We start from the raw sequence: 26,971 nt of genomic DNA, 5'->3' as shown, positions 1-26,971 counted from the left end.
AAGAGCTGTCCAGCCCTGGCACAGGGCAGTGGTGGAGTCCCCATCCCTGGAGGATTAAAAAGAGGTGACACTTGGGGACATGGGTCAGTGGTGGCCTTGGCAGCACTGGGTTAACAGTTGGACTCAATGTTCTCAGAGGGTTTTACCAGCCAAAATGATTTTATGATTCTGGAAACGTTTCCAGCTACATGTTACCTGAGAAGGGTGAGAGATTTGTGTAGAATCCACGTTCAGTGCTGGTTTCTTTTGTATGCATCAATAATCAGGCTGATCCCTAAAATTCCCATTTCTTTCACCTGCTCCTGCAGAAGCAGGAAATGCTTTGCTGTTTCCAGCCACAAACCATTGCTGAATGCACTGAGGAGTGCAATCCCAGCCTCTGCCAAGCTTCAGCTGACTCTCCTGGAATGAGTCTCTCCCTCACACCGACACACAGCCTCCTGTAACATCAGCAATCTGTTCTGCTCCCCAGCAGATCCCTGCAGTGTGGGGCTGCTGTAGAGCTCAGTGATACACGTGTAGGACAGCATTTCTGCTGTGCTGCTGCTGCTGGACCTGCCTCAGAACCACAGCTCTGACCAAACCCAGGGGCTCAAGAGAAATCTTTCATTTCACCTTGCTTGGGTGTTCATTTTAAAAGCAGAGCTCTGCTTGCAGAGGTGGAGAGGCTGAAGGATGCAGAGCTCTGTCCCAGAGGCATCCAACCTCTGGAGCACAGAGAGATGTGGCTGTGCTGACATCCTTCAAAGGATGAAGACATCCTTAAAAGAAAGGTGTGACTTGCTGCCTTCCCTGCTCGAGGTCTCTGGTGCTTTTCTGATTATTGAATTCACCTCTAGCTGGACACACAGCTGCAGATTATTTCTCCCTCTGTGTGAAGCTGCCCCAGGAAGGAGCAGATCTCTCCCTGCAGGCAGCAGGATGGGGTTTGCTTTGTGATGAGCACATCCTGCAGCCACTGCTTTCCAAAGAAATCCCTCTGACCAGGTTCCTAAATGCACTTTGGAATTGGTGGGTACTTCCTGCTTGTCCTCTAGCTGAAGAAAACAGTTATAATGATTTTAGTAAGTCTGTAGCATTTTGAAGGAAAAAATTATTATCAAATATTTCTTCACTTGGGTGTTTTTATGATTAAGAGCAAGGAGGTAATGATTTTACAGTGAAAACCATACTTTGAGATGCACTTTTAGAATCCAAGGAAATCATTACATGTCTAAAGGGGGAAAAGGATTCCTAATGAACATTTTAGACTTGGTGATGCTTTTGATGGTTATTCAAATATCGTTTTTAAGTGATGTAAATATATCCTTGGATCTCACAAACCTGTTAATGTCCATTACTAGCAGAGTGGGTAATTTCTCTTTATACTATGGGCATTTTTTGTTGCAACCAGAGGGAAAGATGTGTTATCTTTGAAAGACTGTGCCTTTGGGCTTGAATTGGGGTGGTATCAGCTGGAACAAATAAGCTGAGAATGCATTTGCTGCCTCTGCTGTGATCTCACCAACGCTCCCAGAAATGCTTTGTGTCAGCAGCTGAGGCACTGAAAATCTTGCATGTTTTTTTTTTCCTCATGAGAGAATAGTTTTGATGTGCTCCAGAGGAGTTCCCTTTGATTGCTGTGCTCTACAAAGCTGCACAGTGTTGGCTGTAGGTGGAAGGTGGTGGTTTGTCCTTGTCGGGAGGGAGTTGTTGGCACAGGTTGGATGCTGCTCTCCAAACACAATTCCTTAGATTTCCAGTCCCTCTGCACAGACGAGAAGTCATTTAATTTCCATGCCTTGGGCTACAGTCAGTGCCCTGGAAGAGTGAGCAGAGCAAACATCTCACTGAACATTGGATGGAGTGAAATCAGGAGTGGCTCCACAGCACCTGCTGCTCCTGCACAGCATTCTCCTCACTTCGGAGCACAGAAGGATGCATGTGGAGAGCTCTGTCTCTGGTGGCTAAATTGTGCACAAAGGGAGGTTTAGCCCTTCAGGAGGTGGTGTTCAGTGTGCTTTGTCCCTTCACTGCCACCAGCAAGAGCTGTCCAGGTCCTGAGTGTACTTTTTGGAGTGTGGAGCATCCCTGTCCCTCACGGTGCCATCACAGCGTTCATGGTTTATAGAAACAGCCAACTTGGTCTATAAAATAATCTGCCAGGGTGAAGGGCTGTTTTCCGTGGGGGATGGTCTTCATTCCCCACCAAAATCAACAGAAAATTGGCTCTTTACACCAACAGGCCCTTCCAGACCTGCAGAACTTTCCCCTAATAAATTGTCACTGCCTCACGTCTCATGAATGAAAACACAAAGCTTTCCTTTGCTTTGCTCAAATCTGCTTCCTCAAATATTTATTTTCATGACATGGGCTTTCTGACTGTATTTATTTTAATTTTGTGTGTAGCAAAAAGAGAGTGGTTTTGGAGAGAAGGCAAAAAAGGTTTCTATTATTTGAAATTCACCACAGCCCCCTCACTCCCTTCAGGGTCCCTGGCGGTGCTTGTGTTTGCTTTTCATTTGTTCCCTCCCGTTATCAGCATCCCTTAAGAAAGATATTTTCTTTCAGAGAACAGAGAACTGTTCTTCTCAGATAACCTAGGGATATTTTTGTATTTGAATTATAACTCCAGGCATCTCTGAGCAGTCTACATGGAGTCTCTAATAGCTGTAAATGCTCCCTTCCTCTCCTCCTGCCTCCCTGCTCCATCAGGATGAGGTTCTGTCACTTCCAGACTCGTCTTAAAAATGCACAGAGCAGAGGGAGGATGATGACAGAGCACAGCTTTTGTGTTTATGGATATTAATAATGGCTGGATGCAGCATTGTGCTTTGGACTGCTCCGTCACTGCACATAAATAATGGGTGGGAAAAGAAAATTGTGGGAAAACTGAGGATGCCAGATCCATGAGTGGTTTAATCTGATGCTGAATTCAGTGGTGTTGTGCTGTTTGATGTTTCCAAAGGGGCCACTAATAGATTCTCAAAAATGGTAATCTGAGCAAAATATGTTATATTTTTTTCTTTCTCTTTAGAATATTATTTACAGGTTTTTATGGTAAGTCAGTAGTAAAAGAGGGAGAGACAGTTTTTCCATGGACAGGTAGTGCCAGGAGGAGGGGGAATGGCTTCCCACTGCCAGAGGACAGCTCTGGATGGGATAGTGGGAAATGGGAGAAGTTCTGCTAAACCCAACACAACAGGATTTTACCTCACTTTATTTCCAGCAAATATAGTTCTTACCTGAAAATTAATTACGGGGTGTTTGCTGTTAAGAGGCCTGTCAGTTGTCATGGATAAGGCAGGACTTATCTGCTGCTGCCTTCACCCAGAGAGAGATGTGCACTAAATTAAATGGGCTCTGACGGAGCCTCTGAATTATCCCAGGCTTTTCTGTGAACCGTGAAAAGACAAATAAACACTGGGGCAGCTCAGGGGGCTGTGTGGAGCACAGCTAGCAGGGCAGGGAGCTGCAGGTGTGCAGGAGAGTGTGTGAGCAGCAGGAATGGCCATGAAGCTGGGAGTTGGGGTGGATGATCAGATGGAAAACTCAGTTCTGCAGCACAAAGGATCGTCCTGCCTTTCCCTGGGATTCATCCTGACAGCTGTAGAATGGACCCAACTTGTCCCATCCTTGGTTGGTGTTGGGAGCTCTCAGGCTGTGCTGATGTCCCACACTGGGGGTGGAGATGACACCATCCCTTTCTCCCCCATTTTCAGAAACATCTGGAGTGGCAGGATGAGGGAGAAACCCCTGCCTGGAAAGCCCTGCCTGCTCAGGGCTTGGGCTGGTTTTGGTGAAGGATGGGCAATCCCAGTGCCATCACAGGGGGCTGGGTGGGGTTTAGGGTCAGGGCTCTCTCCTCCCTGGGCACCAGCAGTGTGCAGTGAAGCCCCAGGACTGTGGCTTTGACCTCGGTGTATTTTAGTGGAGATGAATGTTGTGGAGCAGAAAGCTCTGCCCTGACTGTTCTTTATGCAGCACAAAGTGTCACACCTGGGGACAGCACCCCAGGGCCACAGCAGTCATTGCCTGTGCACTATATCCCAAACATGCCCAATCTCCAAGTGATGAGCAGATACTCATGAGCAAACACTCATGAGCAAATGCCTGATTTGGGGGATTTGTGCTCTGAGCAGTAAAACCTGGCAGGATTTATAAATTCCCTGTTTACCCAGAGCATGGCCAGCACCACATCCATGAGATCATTGCAATAACCCAGCCTCTGCCTCATTGCATGGCAAGCATTATTTAAAAGGCAATAAACTGCTACAAAGACACGCGATAGAAATAGAAATAATTTGATAAATTATGCTATTGCCCGGAGTTGTGGCGTGAGGCAAAGTTGCTGTTGGGCTAAAAATTGCTCTAGATATTCCTGCTGAGGAACTCTGGGAAAAAGAGGGAACAAATACACTGCTGAGCCTGCAGTCAGGGCTGCCTGGTGCTTCTGCTTTCTTCTCTGCTTCCAGCCCCAGCACAGCAGCCAGGGTGAACAATAGGCCATTCATCATGTCGGCTGAAATACACTGTTTTTCACAGGTACATTTAACCTAAATCCTCTCTCAGAAGACAGATTATCTCTTGGAAGAACTCTGGCACCAGTGTCTCTTTTCAATAGCCACGTCAACACTGCCACAAAGGCTGTACATGAAGGGATCAATGGTAGTTTTATCTCAAATTGCACTCAGTGTGTGTTTCTTCCAGCTGACATTCATTTAAATGCTTGCTCTAAGACATCTTTTCTCCCTGTAATAGAAAAAGGATCGGACATCCTAAGCATTGTTTCGTGGGGGAAAAAAATATTTAAAATATTCACTTGGCTAAGCATGAAATATTTCAGCGGCGTGTGTTTAATCAAGAGTGAAAGCAAGGGTAGTTGTGCTTGTATTCCATAAATTAAAATGCTAAAATGATTAGATAAGGAAACAAAATACCTTATTTCATTGCAGCAGTGCTAATGAAACCATTTGAGAGGAGGGGGGAAAAAAGTCACTTTGTAATTCTGAGCACTTTTGCTCCGAAGAAACGTTGGGCTGTAATCTGCAGTGCTGGAGCTGTGCTGTGTCCCTGGGGAGGAGCAAACACACACCCTGCCATATGCACTGCATTTGTACTCCATTCGTATTCCAGCCAGATCCCACCTGTTCCCACCTGCTGAACAGGAAAACAGAGGGCAAGCTGAGAGGAATGCATTGCAGGATACCTGCTGTGCCACCTGGCTGCAGCTGGGTGTGCTCAGGGAATTGGGGAATAATTCCCACTGGAAGGTCAGTGCATGGCTCTGCTCCTCACCTGGGTGAGCCCCAACCTGCAAGGTGCAGGGGAGCTCCAGCCACCCCTGCCTCTGCTACTGGCTCTGCTTCCTGCAGCCACATCGATTTTCTTGGAATTAAACACCAGAGCAAGATGTTCCCGGAGATACTGCGGGTTTGGGATTTTAGGGAAATGCTCTGTCCAAGCACGAGGCCAAAGCTGAGCAGCAGGCATGTTTGGGGAGATGCAGGGATGCAGCCAGACACCCAGAGGCCAGATTTCCATGGAGCTGGGCTGCAGGTAGTCACTGACACTCGGGTTAGGATGTGCTCTGGGAATTTTGCAGTGTTCCATTTCTATTCCAGGTTAGAGCTTGATCTCATTTTCACAAAGTCAGTGATAAAACTCGTACTGAGCTCGACAGGACAATTTCTATCTCTAAATGCATATGTTCCTGGCTGAGGAATATTTGTATCTCCTGGGAATGCTGCCCAGCAGTGGGAATGGGAATGCTGCCATGGACTCTGTGAATCAGAGCTGCCCTGATCCACTTAGGGCTGGAGGTGACACAGCTGCTGCTGGGGGATTCACAGATCTGGCAGCTGGATCAGGAGCTGGGAATGATCCCCAACAGATCCCACCCCAGTGATGGTGCCCTGCTGGCTTTCCTTGCCCTGCTCCAGCTCTGCCTGAGCTCCTCATCCATCTCCAGCTGCTCCTGGGGCGAGCGAGGGCTGCTGTTGGAGCCAGAGGGCTGTGATCCCTCTGGGATGGAAATCCCATTCATCCCATTTGGGATCCCATTTATCCCATTTGGGATCCCATTTATCCCCTTTGGGATCCCATTCATCCCATTCGGGATCCCATTCATCCCATTCGGGATCCCATTTGGGATCCCATTCATCCCATTTGGGATCCCATTCATCCCATTTGGGATCCCTTTTATCCCATTTGGGATCCCATTCATCCCATTTGGGATCCCATTTATCCCATTTGGGATCCCATTCATCCCATTTGGGATCCCTTTTATCCCATTTGGGATCCCATTCATCCCATTTGGGATCCCATTCATCCCATTTGGGATCCCATTTATCCCATTTGGGATCCCATTTATCCCATTCGGGATCCCATTCATCCCATTTAGGATCCCATTTATCCCATTTGGGATCCCATTTATCCCATTTAGGATCCCATTCCCCTGGGCTGTCACTGCCTGCCCTTGCCACAGGAGCTGCTCTGGAGCTCTGTTGGCTTCTTCATGGTGCTGCAAAGTGCTCAGCAGCAGCAAAGTGAAAATGGCTGAGGAAGGCTGGGGAGAGAGATGTTTGCAGCATTTTAAAGGTCCTTTTTCCCCAGAAGAGTTTTGATCAAAACACTGACAAGGTCAGCTCTTCCTGCAGTAGAACCCAACGCTTCAGTTTAGGAAACAAGTGATGCTTTTATCTCCTAATTTCAGACCTGTCTTAGCTCTCTCTGGACCTGAGATCTCCAGCTGACAACACAGCCCCCCAGATTCTCTCTCACAAATGCTGTGTTTAAAATAGATGACCTTTCCTTCTGTGAGGATGCTAAACTATCTTAAATTGTCTTTTTTTCTTTTTCCTCCAAATGGGTATTGTTATCTTCCTTGATTTTTCTCTGATGTTGGCAGTGACCATGAGCCAAGTTAGCAGCAGAGCAGTTCATTAACCTGTGCAAGAGGATATTTATATTTTTATTTATTGTTACCACTGCTGTTAGTAGAGTCAGGGAGCTCAGAACATTTAATAGCAAGTCAGTAGCTCCTTTTTTTGACTTCACAGTGGTTTAAAGAGGTGCACACTCAGCAACCAGCGCTTTGTTCTGATGTCTGTTTATGGGAAATGTGGTTTATTTTTATGTCTTCCCAGGCATCTGGCTAGAAAACATTTGGAGGGTGTATTTCAGAGGAGAAAGCACACTGAGCAGTGCTTCACTCAATTTGAACTTTGTGTCTTGGTAGAACTTTTTCACCCAAACTGCTGAAAGTTGTGGCTGAAGGGTTGTTTGCTTTCCAGCCAATTAGCAGTTTGAGAACCTCAGTGGCCCGAAATGAGCCTCTGCTCTCCTTTCATGCAGACAAGTCTGCAAGGAAAATTCGGGAATTAGCAATATCAGTGAGAGGCCTTCCTGCTTTCTCAACTCACTGTAACGAGTTTCCAAGTGTTCAAATAATTATTTGTTAACTTTTAACACATTGGATTCAGATTAGAGGGCAAAACATTCGCTGTAGAAAAAGCGACTTCAGCAAAAAGAGCCACATAACCATAAGGCCTCCTAATCAATGAGTCACAGAGAGGTTTTAATGGTCTGATTTATTTGGAAAAAATCAGTTCACTTGTAGAGTTCTTTGTCACTTTTAATGCTGGTCGTTTACAGGAGTTCCTGAGAGAGCAGATGGGAATTACCTGTGCCTGGAGGCTCCGTGGGGAAGGGTTTGGGGAATTCAGGGCAGATCTCTGCTGAGCTCTGTGCAAGATATTCCTGGGGTTAAAGGATGTCTGTGGCTCAGGTTAGAAAGCCAAGGGCCTCAGTCTCAGCTTAGGAAGGGGAGGAAATAAAGCTCAAGGTGCCTGAGATGTGCCAAAGCTGGTGGGGATTGAGTGTCCTGATCCAAACGATGCTCCAGGGCAATCCAAGCCACATTAACTGCAAACACTGGGAATAAAGACAACTTAGAAGGGAGCCAATAGCATGAGAAAGAGACAGAAAAGGCATTAGAATTTAAAATTAAATCTGGCTTCATCAACAGGCACAATTAAAATGATCCATGGAAGAGATTAGCCAGCAAATAGCTTTCAACCATATGGCTGAAAAGAAAGCGTAAATAACTAAAAATAAAATCTCAACTGTACAGAAATAATCTAAAAACTTCACTTTTTCTGGGTTTCCTGGGGTGGCAGAAGTGGAAAGGGAGGGAGAGCAGAGCCAGTGGGGCAGTGCTGGAGCACCTTGAGCTGGAGCACAATGCTGAGCTCGTCCTGTCCTTTATATTGAATCTTAATGCCTGCCAAGGGCACCTCCAGCTTCCAGAAAAGCCCTGTTTGTGAAGACCTGGAGTTGATAAGAGCAGCAAATAATTCCTGGGAGCTGCTGGTGCTGCCCAGCTCCTGCTGGAGCACAATGTGGCAGCTCTGGCACAGGTTGGTTGCAGCACGAGCACTGATCTGTCTGTGCCCATGGAGAGCTGAGGATGAGCCAAGCAGCTCTGCCCTGCTCCCTTCCCACTCCTGAGCTGCAGCAGCTGCCACAGGAGCAAATCTGTGGCACTGGAGTCCTGCAGAAACAAATGACAGCAGTGAGCATTAGTGACTGCAGCAATTTGGAGACCATGAGCCACTTGAGAAGCTCCTATTAATATCACTGCTGCTGATGGGGGAAGTGTCACCTCTGTCCTGCTCTCTGCCAGCTGGCCTGTGGCTTTGGGCTGCTGCAGGAGCAGGTCAGGGAGAGGTGAGCCAGGGCAGAGATGGTGACTGCTGCCAGAGCATCCTGTGCCACCTTCCTCCTCCTCCTCGCTTGGCACAGCCACTCCGACTGTGCCATTTTGGGAGCAGGGCTGTGCCTGGGGGCTGAGCAGCTCGGGGGTGCTCACCAGCAGCCTGTGGGGTGGCAAAAGGCACCCCAGGTGACTCCTGAGGGTCACTGCAGGCCATGCTCAGGGCTGTGGCTGCAGGAGGAGCCAGGGGAGCCTCAGGGTGACCTTGGTGCTCATGTCTGTGCCTTGTTCAGGCTGGTGCTGTGTGCAGCTGTCCCAGGGCTGTCCCAGAGCTGTCACAGGGCTATCCCAGGGCTGTCCCTGGGCTGTCCCAGAGCTGTCACAGGGCTATCCCAGGGCTGTCCCTGGGCTGTCCCAAGGCTGTCCCAAGGCTCCAGGTGATTCCTGTTCCCTAAAACCCCCTCAGAGTGGAGAACCCCCTGAGCCCTCCTGCCACTGCTGCTGCTGCTGCTGAGGTTCTTTCCTCCCAGTTTCTCAGTCCACTTGTGCAGAGCTTCCTTAAGGATGCAGGAAGGCTTCTTCATTTTAGTGAAATGGGGAAATAATTGAGCAGGACAAGGCAGGAATTGATACAAGATTTTCTGTGCAGGTCTGAAAGTGGCTGAAGGGGAGAAAGCAGATTGTGCTGCAGGACGTGAGACTGAGGAGGCAAAAATGTTGCTAAAGGAGGTGATTTTAGGCTGGGAGAAAGGTTTTCCTGGAGTCACCTTGGGTGATGCCTCCACAGGGCAAAGCCATTCATGTTTTGATGGGATTTACTGGGTAAAATCAGGTTTTCTGTGTTCACTGACTTACAGCAGAGCAGGAAAAAAGACATAACAAGAGGCAAAGCTCACTGAGAGAGCAAGGGGAGCCTGAAGTGCTCTTGTGCAAGAGGAGAGACTGGGGATCACTGAGGAATTCCATTCCATCCTCAGCTGCCTCCTGCCCTCCAGAACCCGCAGAGAACAGCCCTGCTCAGGTGGGGAGTGTGCAGGTGAGCAGAGGATGGGAGCAAAATGGGATCATGGTCTCTGTAACCTGCGAGCTCCACTGCAGACAAACCCCCTGGGCTGAGTGCTGCACAGGCAGAGAGGTGGAGAGAGATCTTGGCAGCCTTGTGCCCTCAGTGCAAAGCCATCATCCTGCTGGAAAAACCTCGGGCTGAAACACCAGCTGCAGTGCATCTGCTCGGCAGCAGCTCCGCGCGGCGAGGCAGCGAGCGCTGGGGCTTTGCACAGACAGCACCACGTGCTGAGGGGTTGTCATGGAGAGGCTGAATATCAAAGCACAGAGCCTGCAAAACCTACACGAGCTGCTGATGTGTAAATGAAAGTTGCCCTCGAGTAAAGACATGGGAAACTCATGTAAATGATGCATTCAGTATTTATGAACTGCGTCCGGAGAGACTGCCGGCAGCTCGGCTCAGCTCAGGGCAGGGCTGTCTGCTGCTCACACCATCCATAATTAATGCACACTCTGAGGGTTTCATGTTGGCTTTACAAACCCCAGAACCTGTGTGTGTGCTGTCTTTGCAGGATCACAGTTCTGGACGACGGGAGCCTGCGGATCGTCAATGTCACCAAGGCGGATGCAGGCAGCTACACCTGTGTGGCCACCAACCACTTCGGGACAGCCAGCAGCACGGGCAGCCTGCTGGTCAAAGGTGACTAAAACAGCTTTTATTGGGCGTGTCTGAGGCACAAACTCTTGTTTATTTTCATCATTCCTCATCCAGGCCTGGATTTCAGCCTTTCGGGAATTCCGAGTTTTTATTCCCATGTGTTCATGTTCTGTCAAATGTTGTTTTCAACAGCAAAAGCTATAATTTGACAAAGGTATTTAAAGGCATAATGTGCCAACAAATGATATTTAAAGGAATCATTTGACAAACAACGAGAGACACTGACAAATGTGTTGAATTAATTTTTGGCCTGCTGATGAGTAGCCCAGTGTCTGATGGATTATAATAGGCAATGAACATATAGGTTATTACCCTTGCAATCACTCTCTATCTCCTTCTTATTTGGGGAAAAACCTATATTGGATAACAAATCAGGAAACAGTGATTACAAAGTGATAAATCAATCAGAAAGCTCTAAGGCTGTCAGTTTTAATTCTCCCACACCCTGGCAGTGATGGATCATATCCAGTTAGAGCCTCTCCTTGTCAACTATTTCCGTCCTACATAGGAAATACTTCAAACGTTTCAATGCAGGTTTGAATCCATGGTTTTTAGAGCTGGAACACATCATGAGGTTCTGTTATTCCAGAGTCATGGTTTTGTAGCTCCTGGCTTATCCTTCCTTCCTCCCAGTGCCCCAGGAATCCCTGGGCAGTTGTTGTACCTGATCTCTGATTCCCCTGCTCCACAAATCACTTTGCTCCACGCTGAGGTGATAAAGGATTAGTGAGGGCTTTTTTCCCCCTCACTGCTCTGTTTTCACTCCATTCCATTTGCATTAATGGCAGCGACACATGTGCATGAAGCAGAGAATAAACTCTTAAGCCCGAGATGTGGATATTAACGGCGAACTCCGAAATGCAATTTCCAAGTCTGGCCCATAAAAAGTATAAAAGAGCAGAAACTATTCTGAACTCCAAATGAACTGTGGAAAATACTTTATTATAGAGTGAAATGCTTGAGTTTCTCCGCCCTAAGTAAAACACATGTGAGGTTGGACAGAAATATGAGTGAATTCCTTATTTTAACTCAGTTTTGTGTTGTAGAAAAAGACTAATTTAACAGCTGATGTGGTTTTTGACCTTAAGATATGCTTGCATTCTTTTCTGACTCACCTTATGTCATTGAGTAAAAAGCTGTGAAGGTCAAGATGTTTTTCCTAACCTTCCAGGGTTCTTCCATTAATATTGCAGGTTATCCTTATTATTTTTAAATTTCCTTTCTCAGGGAGAGATGCCGACAGTGTCAAAGACAAGGATGGGAGGAGGAGGGGAATATGTTACACCAGAACCAAGGAGCTTAAAATAACTCTCTGGCAAACAACCAGAGAGGGATGAATAAATATTCATTTTCTGCATGAGTAGACAGTTTAAAAAATATCAAATTCTGACAGGTGCCCATAGGGCTGTGTGTTAACATTCTGTTGTCAGGCTGGGTGAACCCCAGTGGTTTTCTGAGCCACTGCAGCTGTGCTTTGGGTTTGTTCTGTTGGCTGCTGCTAAGTGAGAACCTCTTGGCCTCCAAGACCTGAAATCTTAGAAACTTGCATGTACAGCTTGACCTTTAAATTAAAAAGCAGGATTGAGTTTGTAAGGCTGGAGGATCCCAGGCAGCGTTCAGAGCTCTGTAAAACATGGTGTGTGTTTCCATGTTTTATATAAATATTAATTTTCCATCTTGTTCCCTTGTTTTCTCCCGTACTTGAGGCTAAATGTTCAATTCTTCCAACACACAGAAAGATTAGAGGCTCTCTGAGTACCGAGGGATTAAATGACAAATAGAGTAAACAGGCAGAGCCTGTACAATATGAGTTTATTTGTATTTAATGCAGTGATATCAACTGGCTGATGCAGCAGGAGGCTGAGAGAGGAATCCAATTGCAAGGCTTTGCAGTGAAAGCTGTGGGAAGCAGCAGGAGAAGCTCCTGGGCTGAGGGGAGAGCAGTGATCAGTGTGTCCCCAGGATGAGAGAGTCCTTGTCATGCAGGATTTGTTCCCAGCAGACACATTGAACAGCTTTGATTTCAGCTCTGGCCAGCTTTGCTTTGGGGGCATGGGAGGTGAATGGATTGTGGTCCCACCATTGACACCCAGGGCTGCTTCCCAAAAATCTGCTGCTTCCCAAAAATCTGCTTCCCAAAAATCTACTTCCCTCCGGACTGTGGGCTCAGCTCTAAATCCACCTCAATAGCTAAACACATATCTTTAGCTACATTTTTATTGAAATTCCTGTATAAATCTACCTCCAAATGCTTGCTGGAGTTGGTGCCTGTGTGCTCCCATGGGGATGTGCAGCAATTCTGCTCACGTTGGAGCATCCCTGACAAGGGCAAGTTCCAATGGCTTTATTTGCCTGTTTAATTATGATGCACCTTTAACATTTTCCTACTGCTGCGAGCTCCTCTCATTTGGGCTGTCACGGGAGGGCTCAAGGCAGTGAAAGCAGGAGAACTTTTGCTGGCTGGAATCTGTATCACTTTAGCAGAAAAAGAGCACAAAGATAATGTCAGGAGGTTATTTTTTCCTCACGCTTGAATAGACTGATAGTCTTGATTTTGTCCAGCACAGTGATTCAAATTATTTCCTATAAAATAGCACATTTTTCATTCCGAGCCTATTCCTCTGTGTGAACGTTGAAGTGCTGCATTGCAGTTTAAATGGATTAAATACTGTAAATTCTGGCCCATTATTGAGTCACTTTTAGACTTCAGATGTTGCTGCCTTTAAACCTGGGATTCTTGCTGGGCTGTTCCAGTCCTGCAGGACAGAGCATTTCCCTTCTGCAGAAAGTCTCAGTGGGAGCTGCTGGTGTCCCTGGCCCCTCTTGTCACCTGGGGTTGTCTTTGGTTCAACATCACTTGGTCAAATTGAAACCTCATTGTTTGGGATTTGTGTTGTGCTCGCCTCAAACCCCTGGGGTTTGGTTTAGGTTTTTGGGGTTTTTTTTAATCAGTGAATGCCAATAAGTGAATTTCACCAGCTGTTCTCAACTCTGTGGAGTTTGAAGTGACTTTGGAGTAAGTGGATATCAACTCCTTGGAGTGAGGTTAAACTTTTTCCCCAAGAGGAAGAGTTAGCCATACATTAAGAAGCTGAGAGGGTTTTTTAACATAGTTATGCTTCAGCCCTTAAAAAAGGACCTGGTTGAGTGACACCTGGTGTTGAAAGCACCAAATATAATTTAAAAAAGAGAGGCAGAGTTTAAAGTAATAATCCCAGAGCAGCACTTGAGGGTTGTCCATATTTTATGGGCTTTTTTGTAATTATCCTGGATAGCACACGAGGTCTGTGTTCAGCCAAAGCAAAGACTCTCAGCACTGAAATCATCAAAAGAAGTTTCATTATTCTTAAATTTTGTTTTAGCAGAACACAGTTTTTATACGTAGTCTAGACATGAACAAATGTTCCTTATCAGGTCTAATACATTTTTTTTTAAATTTCACGGAGGAAAGGTTAATTTAGAGCATAAACTTGTTCTCTAGAATCTCTAAATCAGGGATTTGTGGGCAAAAAAAGCTCAGAGAGTGCCATGGAGTTATGCAGGCTCTGATTTATTCATGAGAACATGTTATGGATTCTCATGTTTAGGAAATAAAACTTATTTCTAAGTTTGGAAAAACCTTTCTTGACTTCTGAGTCACCAGCAGCAGCAAAGGCTTGATGTTCACAATTGACAAGGAAAGCCATAATCTCTGGCCGTGAAATTGCAAAGGAAAATATTCTGCTCTAATTGGACTATTTCCACTGACACCAATTATTTCTAGGACACAATTAAGGCTCTTTTGCTAGGTTTAAGTAAAATTATGACCCAAAGCACTGCATGAAAGGCACAATTATAAATGAGAGAGCTGTGCATCCACCACATCTGCTCCTCCTCCCTCGACTCTGGCAGCCCCAGTGCACTTTGCTAGATCTCCTCAAGAGAAAAATCTCTTTTTCTTGAGGTGGGAAATCTCCAGGCAGCAGCTGATGGTGGGGCTGGAATGCAGCAGCTCCTCAGGGTCCTTGCAGCCTGCCAGAGCTCTTCTCCATATGGCACTCAGAACTCGAGCTTTAATCAAGTATTTTGTAGTTTCAGGCAAGCTCCCTGTTTATTGCAGCTGCCAGGCAGCCCAGGCTGCTGTGTGATGCTGATCCACATCTCCCTGTGCAGCTGGGAGGAGCTCAGCTCTGAATTTCAGCTCTGGCATGAGCATTTCCCCCCTGAGCATTTCCCACCTGAGACTGGCACAAGGCTGGTTTGCCTCCAAGATCTGCTCAGGTGAGGAGCTGAGGTCAGCAGGAAAATCAGCTCAGCCCCAGAGCAGCCCAAGGAAGAGGAAATAGCTGTGTATCCTGCCAACATCCCTGTTTTTCTGACAGCTAACTGAGGTAAAATGGTTTTAATTATTCTGAGGGTACAGAATAAGAAGCAGAGGCCTCGTGTGCTGCTGAGCTTTCCCCAAATCCTCCCTCCCTGGGCTGTCAGAGGCACCTCTGGCTTCTGGTTTTCTGAATGGGAACTTGTCAAACACAACTGATCCCTGGGACAGGGACAGGGACAGGGAATGGCTGGAGCTGTGCCAGGGAGGGTCAGGTTGGATTTTGGGAAAGGTTCTTGGGCACTGGCCAGGCTCCCCAGGGAATGGTGACATTCCCAAATCTGCCAGAGCTCCAGGAGGGTTTGGACAGAGTAGGATTGTTGGGGTGTCTGTGGAGGGACAGGGCATGGATTTCATGATCCTTTTGGGTCCTTTCCAGCTCAGGATATTCCATGAATCCAAAACTGGTGTGATCCATGAGCAGGGGAAGCTCAGTGACACCAGAGGAGGAGGATGGTGAGGGTCCCAGTGAGCAGCCATGGCTCCTCTGGGGACATTCCTAACACAAGTTTTGGCCAAACACTGGAGCAGGACTTGAACCCCAAAACTGTGACTGAACAGAGAAACACTCATTTTCTTACTGAGAAGGGGAAAATCCTGGTGAGCTGCTAAGGCCAAAACCAGTAAATGGCAGAGAGACATGAGAATGAAATCAAACCCCAATAATAAAATCAGACACCAGTAGGTTGCTCTTAGGGCTGCCTGAATGAAGTAAGTTGGGAGTTCCTTTTTTTCTTGTAAAGCACTTACTGATCATAACAAACAAAACTTGTAAACATAACACAAGTGCTAAGCTTCATTAAATTTGCAGCAGACAATTAATTTTTTTTTTTTCCAGGCAATTCAGAGGTTCTTCTGTAGCACTGATTTCGTTTAATTGAACATATTACCACAAGCAGACAATAAGAAATATATTGAAGATATCCATCTGGCTCCCACTGCAAACCTTGTGTGTCGTTTGCTGAGGCTGTCACAGGCCTTACTAATTGCCTCATTTTGGCTCTTTTACAATCAGTGTGATTTAGCCATTAACATGATAAAAGTCGTCTTGGTGAAGAGCTTGATATTAAAAAGCATAGATCTCCTGCCTTGCGCTCGTGCCAGCTCTGGACTAATCTCCAGCGTTATTGGAGTGATATTTTTTAAAGCAGAAATACAAATATATTGACTCCCACCGAGCAGCTTCTGCAGGTACTGGTGTGGTGGTGATGGAGGGGCTGCCAGCTGGTGGGAAATGTTGCCTCTGGATGGTGGGAAATGCTGTGGGTTCTTCCCCCAGTTCCCTCCCACCACCTTCTCCTTTCTCCCCGCTGTCCCTTCAAGCCTCAGCCAACCTCCAGGCACATCAAGGGTGTTAAAAATTATAATTATTCGGGTAAATAATGAAATCAGCACTAGAGCGAGGGGCTGATGCTTGGAGATACACCTGATGCAGCACATAATGTGGGGAAAAATATGTATTTTTAGAAAAATTCAACCATTACGTTAGAATAACCTGTGGAGGGGTAAAAAACTTGGTTTTGCTCTGTATTTTTATCTAAAACCCACAATGTACTGCAGGGTCAGCATTATTGCAGCCTCTCCTGCCATAGGGAAGAAAAAAAAATCAGAATAACCTCTTTGAAAGCTCAGCACTTTTGTTTTAGGAATTTTCCTGACCTCTCCCCAAAAAAGCCAAAGGTGCAGGAGTTCTCCATCATCAATAAAAGATTGGGTTGTTCAGCTCATCACTGAAGATCAGATCCATACATCAGCTGAAAGAGCAGACGACCTATAGGTTAAGCACCAACTCTTAATGAGCCAAAAGCAGGTTAATTAACAGTTTTCATCAACTTGCTTCAATTTATTTTAACACAGTGCATTTCAGAAAGGTTAAAATATTTTTCAGTTTTTGAATACAAATGAAAACCCAGCACGGTTAAAACGCAGCCATGGATCACATTTAAATCCCAGTAATGCAGTGTTTGTGAGTGTGTTTGTTTGGGATTGGATATAAAACATAATTAATGAATTATTTTGCAGGGATTTCCTGGCACAGAGTGCCCAGAGAGGCTGTGGCTGCCCCTGGAAGTGTCCAAGGCCAGGCTGGAGGGGGTTTGGAGCACTCTGGGATGGTGGAAGGTTATTCTTATCACCTATATTCACTATATCCTATATATCCTATATTCACTCAGGATATTCTCTCCATGCCCAGTCTGGCCCTGGACAGTTCCTGCTGCTGGTTCCACACCTGGGCTGGGGGATCAGAGCCACATCTCAGCTCTGGGGGTCTCTGCAGTGGAGTCTCCAGGAATTTCAGGCAGTTCAAGCTCTGTCTCCTTGAGCTTTTCATTCCATGGAACTCTTCTGGTTCCCAGAAAATGAAACATGACAGTTGCACTTAACATTTGAAGTCGTGCTTAACATTACATGGGCTGCAATCCCTCCTTGCTGAAGGAGATCCTGCATGCTGAGGCTGCTGCCATTGTGAGTTAAGTGCACTATTGTCATGAATTTGGTTTTTATCCCAGAGGAGAGCACAGAGAGCTGGTCCTTTTCTCCAAGCATGCAATGGGATGAACCTCCAGGCACGAGTTCCATGGGAATTCCACAAACACTGGCTAAATTAGAAAAGAAAAAACAATAAAACAGGAAAATGAGGTGGTTGTAGCCCAGGTGCTGCTGTGGCAGTGAGGGAAAGGTGTCCCTAGAGCCACTTGTCCCCATCCCAGAGGAATTCAGTGGGACTGGACAGGGATGGGGAGATGAGGATCCAAACATGGACTGACTGCAGGTCTCTGCTCAGGCAAGGATGAAGGAATCACTGTGGGAGAATAAAGGGGAGAGTGAACTTTATATCCTTGAAATCAGTGACTCAGAGCAGACTGGCCTGAGGGTGATGTTTGTAACATCAGAGAGACAGAGGAAGTGTTTAGAGAGAACACATTTTCTGGAGGAGGAGGAAGAAGTGTGAGAGTGCTGAAGACAAGGATCTGGGACAGGGTTTGGGGAAATCCCAGTGCTTTTGTGCATTTTCTGAGGCACTTTTGGAAGCAGCTTAGCGGATTTGAGCTGATGGGAGTTTCTCTCCCTGAGCCTGGATTGCCAACAGGTTACCCAGAGTTCTTCAGCTGATAATAAATCCAGGTGGCACCTGGATAAAGCCTGGGATTGACATATCAGGGCTTGTCACAGCACTGCTGAATGAGGCAGAGCTGCTGCTTCAAGATTAGGGACTCCTGCAACCTGATTTTCCCTTTTTTTAGGGCAAGATTAGGAGCAATCCCGTCTGAGATCATATGCAGGCTAGAGTTTCTTGTCTTTATCCCAAAATCAGGAGGGCAGAAAGAACATAAATTGAATAACTCACATTCTAGGTGTCCTGGCTCACTGTGCTCCAGGCAGGCATTTGGGAATATGACAGAAATACAAATGTTCCTCACCCCAAAGCAGGTTGACTCTGAAATACAAGGAATTTTGTCACTGAACTGACTTGCCGTGGATTAGGGTGGTTGTTTCTCTCTCCTTCTGACACACACACTTGGAGTAGGAATTTTGCTTTCATTTGAAGCTTTGAAGTATTTTCATTTTTAAGTTTTTACTGCCATGAAGAACCAGTGATCAATGGCAGGGTTCAGTACTGTGTTTTCTTCCAGTTGCATTGTGAATATATCTGAATATGGAGTTTATTTAGAAATCAGCAGTATTTCACCAGTGAAAATTTCCTTTCCTCTGCACAGTAGAAACTCTCTGTAAAAATCCATTAGTCCTGGTAACTTAGCTGTGTGGTGCAGCTGGCAATGAACATCATTCCCTGCAGGAAAGAGCCACGAGTGGAAATATCTGGGAGAAACCTCCAGACCATGACTGACCCCAGGAAAGCTTTGTGCTCATGGCCAAACTCTCCCAGCACTGAAAGCAGGCTGGAAGGAGAGCTGGAGCTCTTCTCCTCCACTTCCCTGTGCATATCTTTGCAAGCTGGATCTTGATCCTGACCTTGGAATTATTTACATAAGAAAAACTCGTGGCTGATTTGCAGTAAAATGCCACGGAACGGGAGAAATGTCAGGGACACTTTTTAATGATGCTCTGTGAGCAAGATTTATTTAGTGAAAGAAGAGCTGGGGATTTTGAGGAAGTACTAATGAGGGATGGTCCTGGGGGTTATTTTCATTTCCCCTGTGCTGCTACCTCCATCCTGCCCCTGCCCAGAACATCAGAACCCCTCAGAATGTGAGCTTTGTCTTCTCTGTGTGCCACTAATTAATGGGAATGAGTCACTCCCTTGTGAGAGCACAGGGCGTTGTGAGACAATCTCACCTTCTCCAGGAAACAAATGAGACCTTTTCGGCCCAGGAAATTTTGTTTCAGTGTTTGTTTGCTTGGCTCTGCTCCCCCTGTCACCGCATTTGTTCAGTAATAGGTGTTTGGGCGTCAGACTTGCTCTCGCTGGCGCGGAGGTCTCAATGGGGATGCAAGGAAAAGTTCATCTTAAATAAAAATATCTGCTGTGCACAGTGGTACAGGGAGACAAAACAGCTTCTAATGAAGGTCTGATCCATTTTATAGGCTGGGCAAATAAGGCAGCAGAGACTTTTAATGACTTGCTCAAGGTCAGGCAGAAAGTGAGGAGGAGAACTCATTTCATTCCCAATTACTTCAAGTCTATGCCCACGCTGGAGCAACCTTCCTCTTCATTTCGCACTCTTCCTCCTCTTTTGCTTCTGTAATTCTCTTTCTGATGGAATTGTTGAGCTTAATTGCTCACATTTGGCTGTGATTCAAAGTCTAAATGTTCAGAGTGGTGTTTGGGTCCCTGCTGTGCTCCCCTGGCAGGAGCCATGGGCAGCTTGGCTAAATCCCTGTGAGAACAGAGCTCAAATCACTCCCTGCTTCTGCCTCCCATCTCTCCCTGGTGCCTAACTCAGTTCTTTGGCAAATCCTGAGGTTTGCAGCTGTTGTGCTTTCTTGACTTAAACTCGCAGGGTTTTTTTAATCACGAGTTATATCTTGATATATATTTTGATAAAAAATTGTACCTTTGCAGCAAGTTAAAGGGAACAGTAAAAAGGAAGTAAAAGAAAAATAGTAAAAAATTAGTAAAAAATTTGTCCTGGTTTTAGAGCTATCCATAGGTGTTCCCCTCCAGCTCCTTTTCCTGATGCAAATGGTGCATGGAAAGATGAATGTCTTGGGCTGCCTGATAAATGTCCTGGACACCAAGCCTGGCTGATCCCAAGGCTTGGGTGACACCAGCAAGCCTTGATCTGCAGGACATTAAGGATGGTTAAGCTGTGGATCATTCCCTGGGAAGCTGGAAAGTCCAGCCAGGGATTTGCTGGCTGTTTCCTCAGTTTGACAGCTCAAGAGGCATTCCCTCCTAATGACTCTTAATTTGGGATTTATCCTTGCATAGCAGCTAATTCCCGGCGTCTCGGTGCTGATGAGGAGGGTGGGAAATAGGCATAGAATCCGTGTGGGAAAGGCCTAAAATACACACTTGTACCTTAAAAATGCAAAGACTCTGCCAGCCACTCCATGACTTTGCACTTGGAGTGGCTGGATGTTGCATTTTAGCTGCTCTGCTGCTTTCTGGAGTTTTTGCTTGATGGCCATTACCATTCAAAGCCTGGAAAAGCACCACAAATGAACCATCCCTGCAGGAGGAACTGTTCCAACTGCTGCTGGGCACTGTGTCCATGGGCTCCACAGGATGACATCTGCACAATTCCCTGTGCTCTGAGCTCCAAGGAGAGCAGTGATTGATCCCTGAGCGCCTGGCAATCTATCACAGATTAGATATGATTTCCCCTGTATCTGATTAACCTTCTCCAGGAGATGGCCATCATTTCTGCAATGACACTAGATTATTCCGTGCTTGAAAAGACGGATATCAGCTCGTTGCAATCAATAGCCCACAAAAGGTGACACCTTGAATTCCCTGGGTTATCCACAGAGATTGTCACCAGCGCTGGGATCGTTTGTCAAACACCGAGATTTCATTTGAGGCACCTCTGGACTGAAGTGGGTTTTATTTTTTATTTATTTTATCCTGCAGTGCAGTGCTGGAGGAGGATGTTTGGGGTTCCTGGTGTAATCAGGCGCTGTTGCATCCTGCTGCAAAGAGCAGGAACAAATTTCCCTGAGTGACAGATTTGATTGTCATCTCCAGAGCCCATTACATGTGATTTCCTTTGTGACAATTGTACGGAGAGAGCTTGATTTGATCAGATTGCACTGCACTGGGTAAAATGGAGGTTAAAGTGGAGTATTGGGTCCTCTCCTCACTCTCTGCACTCTCCCTGGAGTGGATATATTTTCATATATTTTGTCTTGGAATTTGCTCTAATGGCACCCCCCTCCCCAGCATCCTTCCGTGCAATTCCGTTCCTAATGTGTTTTCAGATTTAAATGAACCTCCGTTTATTATTCAGCCCCACGAGGGATGCAGATTGGAGTGTGCAGAAATGCAATCCCCTGATGCACTGCCCGCTCCCCATCCAGGCAGTGGAGACAGCAATTCCTGGGAGGGAGATTTGCCATCGAGTTTGGAGAGTTCTCAGTGTGTGGGAAGCTCTTTGGTGAAGCTGAGGAGGAACCTGCTGTTCTTGGAGGGCAGCAGCTGCATGGACAAACCACAGGGAGCTCCATCCAACCTCTCCTCTTCCAATAACCTTGCTCACCCTCACAGGAAATTCCTCAGAGCAGGGGCTCAGGCTCCCAGCTGGAGTAATCCCACATCCCCACACTGCTGGGGTGAGATTTAAGCCAAACGAGTGGGGAGATAAGGATCCTCCTGCAGCAAAGCAATTTTAGCACATCCTGAATGGCCAGCTCAGCCCTGTGTGCTGCTGAATTGGGGTTTGTGCTCTCCCAGGAAAGGGCAGATGTTCCTCCCTCCCTCCCTAATCCCTGCTCTGCACCAGGCTGGGCCTCACTGCCTCCAGATGACATGGAAAGCTCTAATCACTAATCACAAACATTTCTAAAATCAGACCTAAGTGATTTTAGTCCCAGGCCTAAAGTCCTTTTTCTAAACTGATAGTGTCTCTTTTTAATAGGATTATATTTTATTAGGCTGAACTACCATAGTACACACCAGAGGGTGGAAATGCTGCAGAATGTTCTGTTAAGAATGTGTGTAAAATAGCTGATTGTAGGGAAAAATAGAGATATATTGGCATCAGAGCCAAGTGCCTGTTCCTGAAAGCATCCATGTGACTCTGCACAGCTCACAGGTGGGATATTCTAAAGGCCAAATACTGTAAATACTTAACCTTTTCCCCATTTCTTTTTAATCTCAATTTTGGCCATGCCCCATGAAGTGCTCAGTCTATTCAGGTGTAATTTGCTCTGCTAATTCCTGCTATGTGTTCAGTCATTCACTGGGGTTTAATCTCTTTAATTCAGAGTTGTATTTTCCTTTCTCCTGCACATCTCAGTGTCTGATGACAAAGCACTCAGAGCTCCCAGAAGTTTCACCAGTCAGGTCTCAGAGGCTTTTGACTTTATGGTCCTGGATAAATGTTTCGTTCACAAAAAGAAAAAAAAATATTAGAGCACATTGGAGTATTTTCATGTATTGGACTTTGATTCTTTGGTTGCTCCTAGAAACCAGATCCTCCAAGATTGATTTTTATTATCTCCAAACATGATTTGCCTTGGAATCAATACAATAATGTAAAATGTCATTGCAAATAGAGGACATTGATCTGAGATGCATTTATTAACTCCCGCTGATAAAAGCCAAAATGGAATTGGTAAACATGCTGCTATTCAAAAAAAAAAAAAAAAAGAAAGTATTAGTCACAAATGCTCAAGTTAGAGTTCATCTACAAGAAAAACACATCTTAAAATCATGTACAGGAAATGGTTTATGCAGATAAGGAAAAATATATCTGGATCTTTCATGCTGTAACACTAATCTAAGAGAATTAGGTAATTAGCTGGTTAATCAAACCGGAAATTTCTGCTTATCATCTCAGGTCCTCATAAGGAATATCAGCAGTCAGGAGTATTTCCAAGAGACCTTCCCTGCTTAGGCAAAGGAGGGAAGGGGTGAGGGAGGAGAGGGACAAGTACTGCAGGCCCAAAAATAGGTTGAAGTTTGGACTTAATGATCTTGGAGTCTTTTACAACCTTAATTATTCCACAATTCTGTATTCCAGTATGCTGTAATACTGTAGTATTCAGTATTCTTTGACAACATTCCCATTAGCTTCCCAGCAGCATGGAAGTGAAAACTTGAATGAAGTGAAGGCAGGGCTGGGAGAAGAAAGGAAGGAATGAGTCTTTGGAATTTTCCTTCAAAGTAGGATAGTCTGAAAGGACTGCTAGTTTGGGGGCTGTGGGGGACAGTTCTGATTTCTTCAGGGTTTTTATGCTGGAAAAATACATCAAAACCTGAGTATTCCCTTCTGTTGCCTCTCCTCTGACCTCCCTGTGTGCTGGGACAGATGGTGAAATAACCCTTCAGGTACTAGCTGCACCCAGCCTGGGAGGAGCTGACATGATCCCTTCTTTTCTTAATCGGAATGCTCAGTTGCACTGATTCGAGGCCAAAGCAGGAGCTACATCCTGAGCGAGTTCCAGGTCAGTTTTTGGTTGCAGTCACTGTGTGCTCCTCCAGCAGCCAGGCTGGCAGAGCAGATCCCACTGTTTGCTCAGGACTTGGACACCCTTAACCTCAAGGAACGAAATGGATTCACCCCTGGAGTGCTTCCCGGAGCTCGGCCAGGCTGGAGAGGGGAGGCTGGATGTGGTGGATGAGTCCATCCAACCCCGGCAGGTCTGGAAAAGCCCCTCTGGTCAGTGGGAATTTCGCTGACAAACCCCGACATCGCTTCTGGCTCTCCCCGCGCCTCCCCATCACTCACAGGCTGCTCTGCCCTGACCTGTTTTTTTAAGGAGAGAAAAGCATTAGCCGTGAGTGTCACCGTGCTGAGGTTCGTGTCACCGTGCTGAGGTTCGTGTCACTGTGCTGAGGTTCGTGTCACCGTGCCGTGTCCCGCGGTGTCACAGCGTGCAGATCGGTGTGACACAGCACTGCCCGGCGGGCGCGCCTCTGCCGAGCTGCTCTGTCACCGACACTGCGGGGGAAACAAAAACCCTCCAACGCTGTGTTTAAAACAAATCATCCCTCCTGCTGGACACGCGGAGACCCGGCTGGGGTGGGATCCTTGTAGGTTGGCTCCTCGTGACCCTCGGGGAGGTTCTCGGGGATGATCAGCCTGCGGGATGCGCTGGGAAATGCATCCCGGGAGGAGCGGCAGATGCAGGGGATGCAGAGAAGGGAAGCAATTCCAGCCTCCCCACGGACGGAGGTGCTGCTCAGCTCCCGTTCCTCTCAGGGAGCAAGAAAACTTTGTTCAAACCTCCTGTAGGATGAGCTAAATCCGTGCAATCGGCCAGGAGGAGCCCAAGGTGTGCTGGAGGAGAGCTGAGGGAGGTGAGGCAGGAAACTGGGATGTGAGACAGGAGGGAAAATTGGGATTTGGGGCAGGAGGAAAAATTGGGATGAGGCAGGAGGGAAAATCGGGATGCGGGGCAGGACTGAAGGAGGTGAGACAAGCCCGGCTGAGCCCAGTGCAGCCCAGCAGGGAGGCTGGGGGAGGATTGCACACCCAGAGCTGTGCTGTGGGGTTTGCTCCGGCTGGGCATCATCCCCGGCAGCCTTCGGGCGGGCAGGGAAAACCAGGGAAAAGCATGGAAAACCAGAGAAAACCTGGGAAAACCAAGGAAAAGCATGGAAAAGTGGGAAGTGCCGCCTCTGTCACACGAGCAGCGCTCTCCTGAGAGCGAGGGAAGCAGGCTGGGAAGGAGCTGAGCTGCTTTTCGAGCTGTCAGTGACACCTACAGACTGTCCCTGCCCGGGCACAGGGCTCAGCCAGCTCCGGAGCTGCTCTGCCGCCAGCAAACACCCATTTATTTATGTCCTTTACATGGAAAATAAATCCTAGAATTCTATTATATCTCATGTTCTATACATTTCTGTAAAGCTATAATATTTAACTGTTTTCTAGAATATAAGTATTCTATAAAGAATAGGAATCTAGAATATCAGTATTCTATAAAGAATAGGAATATGTATCCTGCAACATAATTTCCATAATATGTTCTGCAATATAACTGTATAGAATTCTAGAATACAGATTATATCCTGGAATTCTATTCTAGACTCTATTCTCTATTCTAAAGTTCTATGCAATTATATATTCTATTCTATAGACTGTTTATAGTCTTCATATTCTTCATTCTTTGCATGTTTATAAACTCCTGAGAAATATTAAATGAATGAATAATTTAATTAATTCTCATAACACTTACTGTGGTTTTTCTAAGAGTTCCTCAGTTGGGTCAAAAGTGAACACAAAATAGAGATGAATTAAATTGGTCCAAGATAAAACAGCAAAGCCCCTGAGGACTCAATCTGAAATCTCTATAGACAGCAACAAAATCTTTTTCACCACCTCCTGTACACTTCTGAAAAAGCTGAAAATCCGAGAACAGCTCTGCATCCCCTGGATTTTGGTGAGCAGCTCTGCCCAGTCCATATCTGTGTTGCTGTATCTTTATTATTTTAGCAGAGAATCAAGCAGTTGGGCAATAGGCTCTGGAAGGAGTAGTTCAGATTTTGGTGTCATGTCCCAGAGATTGAATAATGCTGGTGTTCTTTTAGCATGACAGCTGCGCAGAGTAGATTTTTGGAATAAGCAAAAATATCTATCTCTATATGATTTTCAGACTTTTGGTCTCATTGTTAAGCAATATTTTCTCTCCTTTTCATTTCCTCTGAGGCCCTGTGGAAAAAATTGCCACGTTTTTGTCAACAGAAATGGAAGAGAAATGTTAACTTTGGAGGCAGAGGGAATTCACAGGCACAGACGAGGAGCTGCAGTCTGCATAATGTGGTGTGGCTCATCTTTCTGTGCCATTCTGCTCGTGCTGGAGTGAAAAATAGCCAATGAAAGCAGTGTGAAGGAGCTGTGGAGCTGCAGCTGGGAGCAGGGGGTTAGTGCTGAGGCCAAGGGTGGAGCTGCTGCCTGTTGAACAGACAGAATCTGCCAGGTCAGAGCCAGGGCTGGGAGCTTCCCTTTGGAAATGTCCTCTTCAGGACCTTTTCTTCTGCTTGAGCTCCTGAAAATGTCTGTGTGACACACAGCAGGGCTTTGGGTTCTGTGGGGGGAAAGGTTCTGTTGGTATCACATCATCTGTATTTATTGTTCCTGGTGCCTCTCCTTGCACAAAGATTTGAAATGTGAAACCATCAGAGAGCATGGCCAGTTCTCAATAACATCATAATAATCTCAGCCCAATCTTTCCCTTTCCAGGTACGACCAGATTAAAAACTCCTGGTTTTAATACACCCTTTTCATTCCAGTCTTGGAGATTTTACATTTCATTTAAAAACAACAGAATGGTTTTTTGATAGTCATGAGCAACGTATGACTGTGAAACAAATCTTTGAGATGACAAGATTCAAATAGGAGAATCTCTGATAAAAAGTTGGAATCAAGCCTTTCAGATCTGCTGCACTCTTTTCCAGCCTTTTCTTTAGTCCATTTTCAAGAGGATGGTGGCTGGAAGAGGATTCTGGAGGGTTTATTAGCAGTGTTTCAATCCAACCACTAGAGAAAGAATGAAAACAAAGCAGGGACACTTCACTTGCTGCTTTAAGGACCTTCCTAAGTGATCACTGCTTGGGATCTCTCACAGCTCTACAGTCTCTGTTCCTCAGGAGAACAAAAATAATCCTCTTTTTCCCCCTTTCCTTGTGGTTTGCAGATCCCACCCGGGTGATGGTGTCCCCTTTCAGCATGGATGTCACTGTTGGAGAGAGCATTGTCCTGCCCTGCCAGGTGTCCCACGACCACTCCCTGGACATCATGTTCACCTGGTCCTTCAATGGGCACCTGATAGACTTTGAGAAGGATGGGGATCACTTCGAGAGGGTTGGAGGGGTAAGTATCAAATCTGACCAAGGTGGTCACGTGGAAAAGGTTAAGCAAGAAAAAGGAGGAAAGAAATGGAAGATTTTCAGCAGAGGTGGAAAACTGGGAAGGGTTTTGCATGTTGCTCTGAGGGAGGTTTTGGAGCCACAGGTCTCAGGCATAGTGACAGTTCATGTTTATATTTGTCAGGAGTGAAATGTAATGCTGGAAGGAAAGGGAGATACAATTTCCAAGCCTTGCTGTTATCCCTGAAAAAAAACTAT

General features: G+C 46.2%; 1 protein-coding gene across 5 annotated transcripts in view; it reads left to right on the top strand.

Moving 5' to 3' along the window:
- The window catches only part of LOC146431530 (contactin-4), a 246,066-nt gene that overhangs the window by 207,986 nt on the left and 11,109 nt on the right, over nucleotides 1-26,971 (top strand). For all 5 annotated transcript variants that reach the window (XM_085072261.1, XM_085072257.1, XM_085072258.1 and 2 more), the window contains 2 exons: nucleotides 10,273-10,400; nucleotides 26,542-26,717. In XM_085072261.1, the coding sequence (XP_084928387.1) occupies nucleotides 10,273-10,400; nucleotides 26,542-26,717 (304 nt within the window). The remainder of the gene's footprint in view (nucleotides 1-10,272; nucleotides 10,401-26,541; nucleotides 26,718-26,971) is intronic.

Source organism: Lichenostomus cassidix, chromosome 12 (genome assembly GCF_008360975.1).
Source record: "Lichenostomus cassidix isolate B80296 chromosome 12, HeHo_3.0, whole genome shotgun sequence".
Lineage (NCBI taxonomy): Eukaryota > Metazoa > Chordata > Aves > Passeriformes > Meliphagidae > Lichenostomus > Lichenostomus cassidix.
The sequence above is the reverse complement of the archived record's forward strand: the minus strand, read 5'-3'. Positions and strand labels throughout refer to the sequence as shown.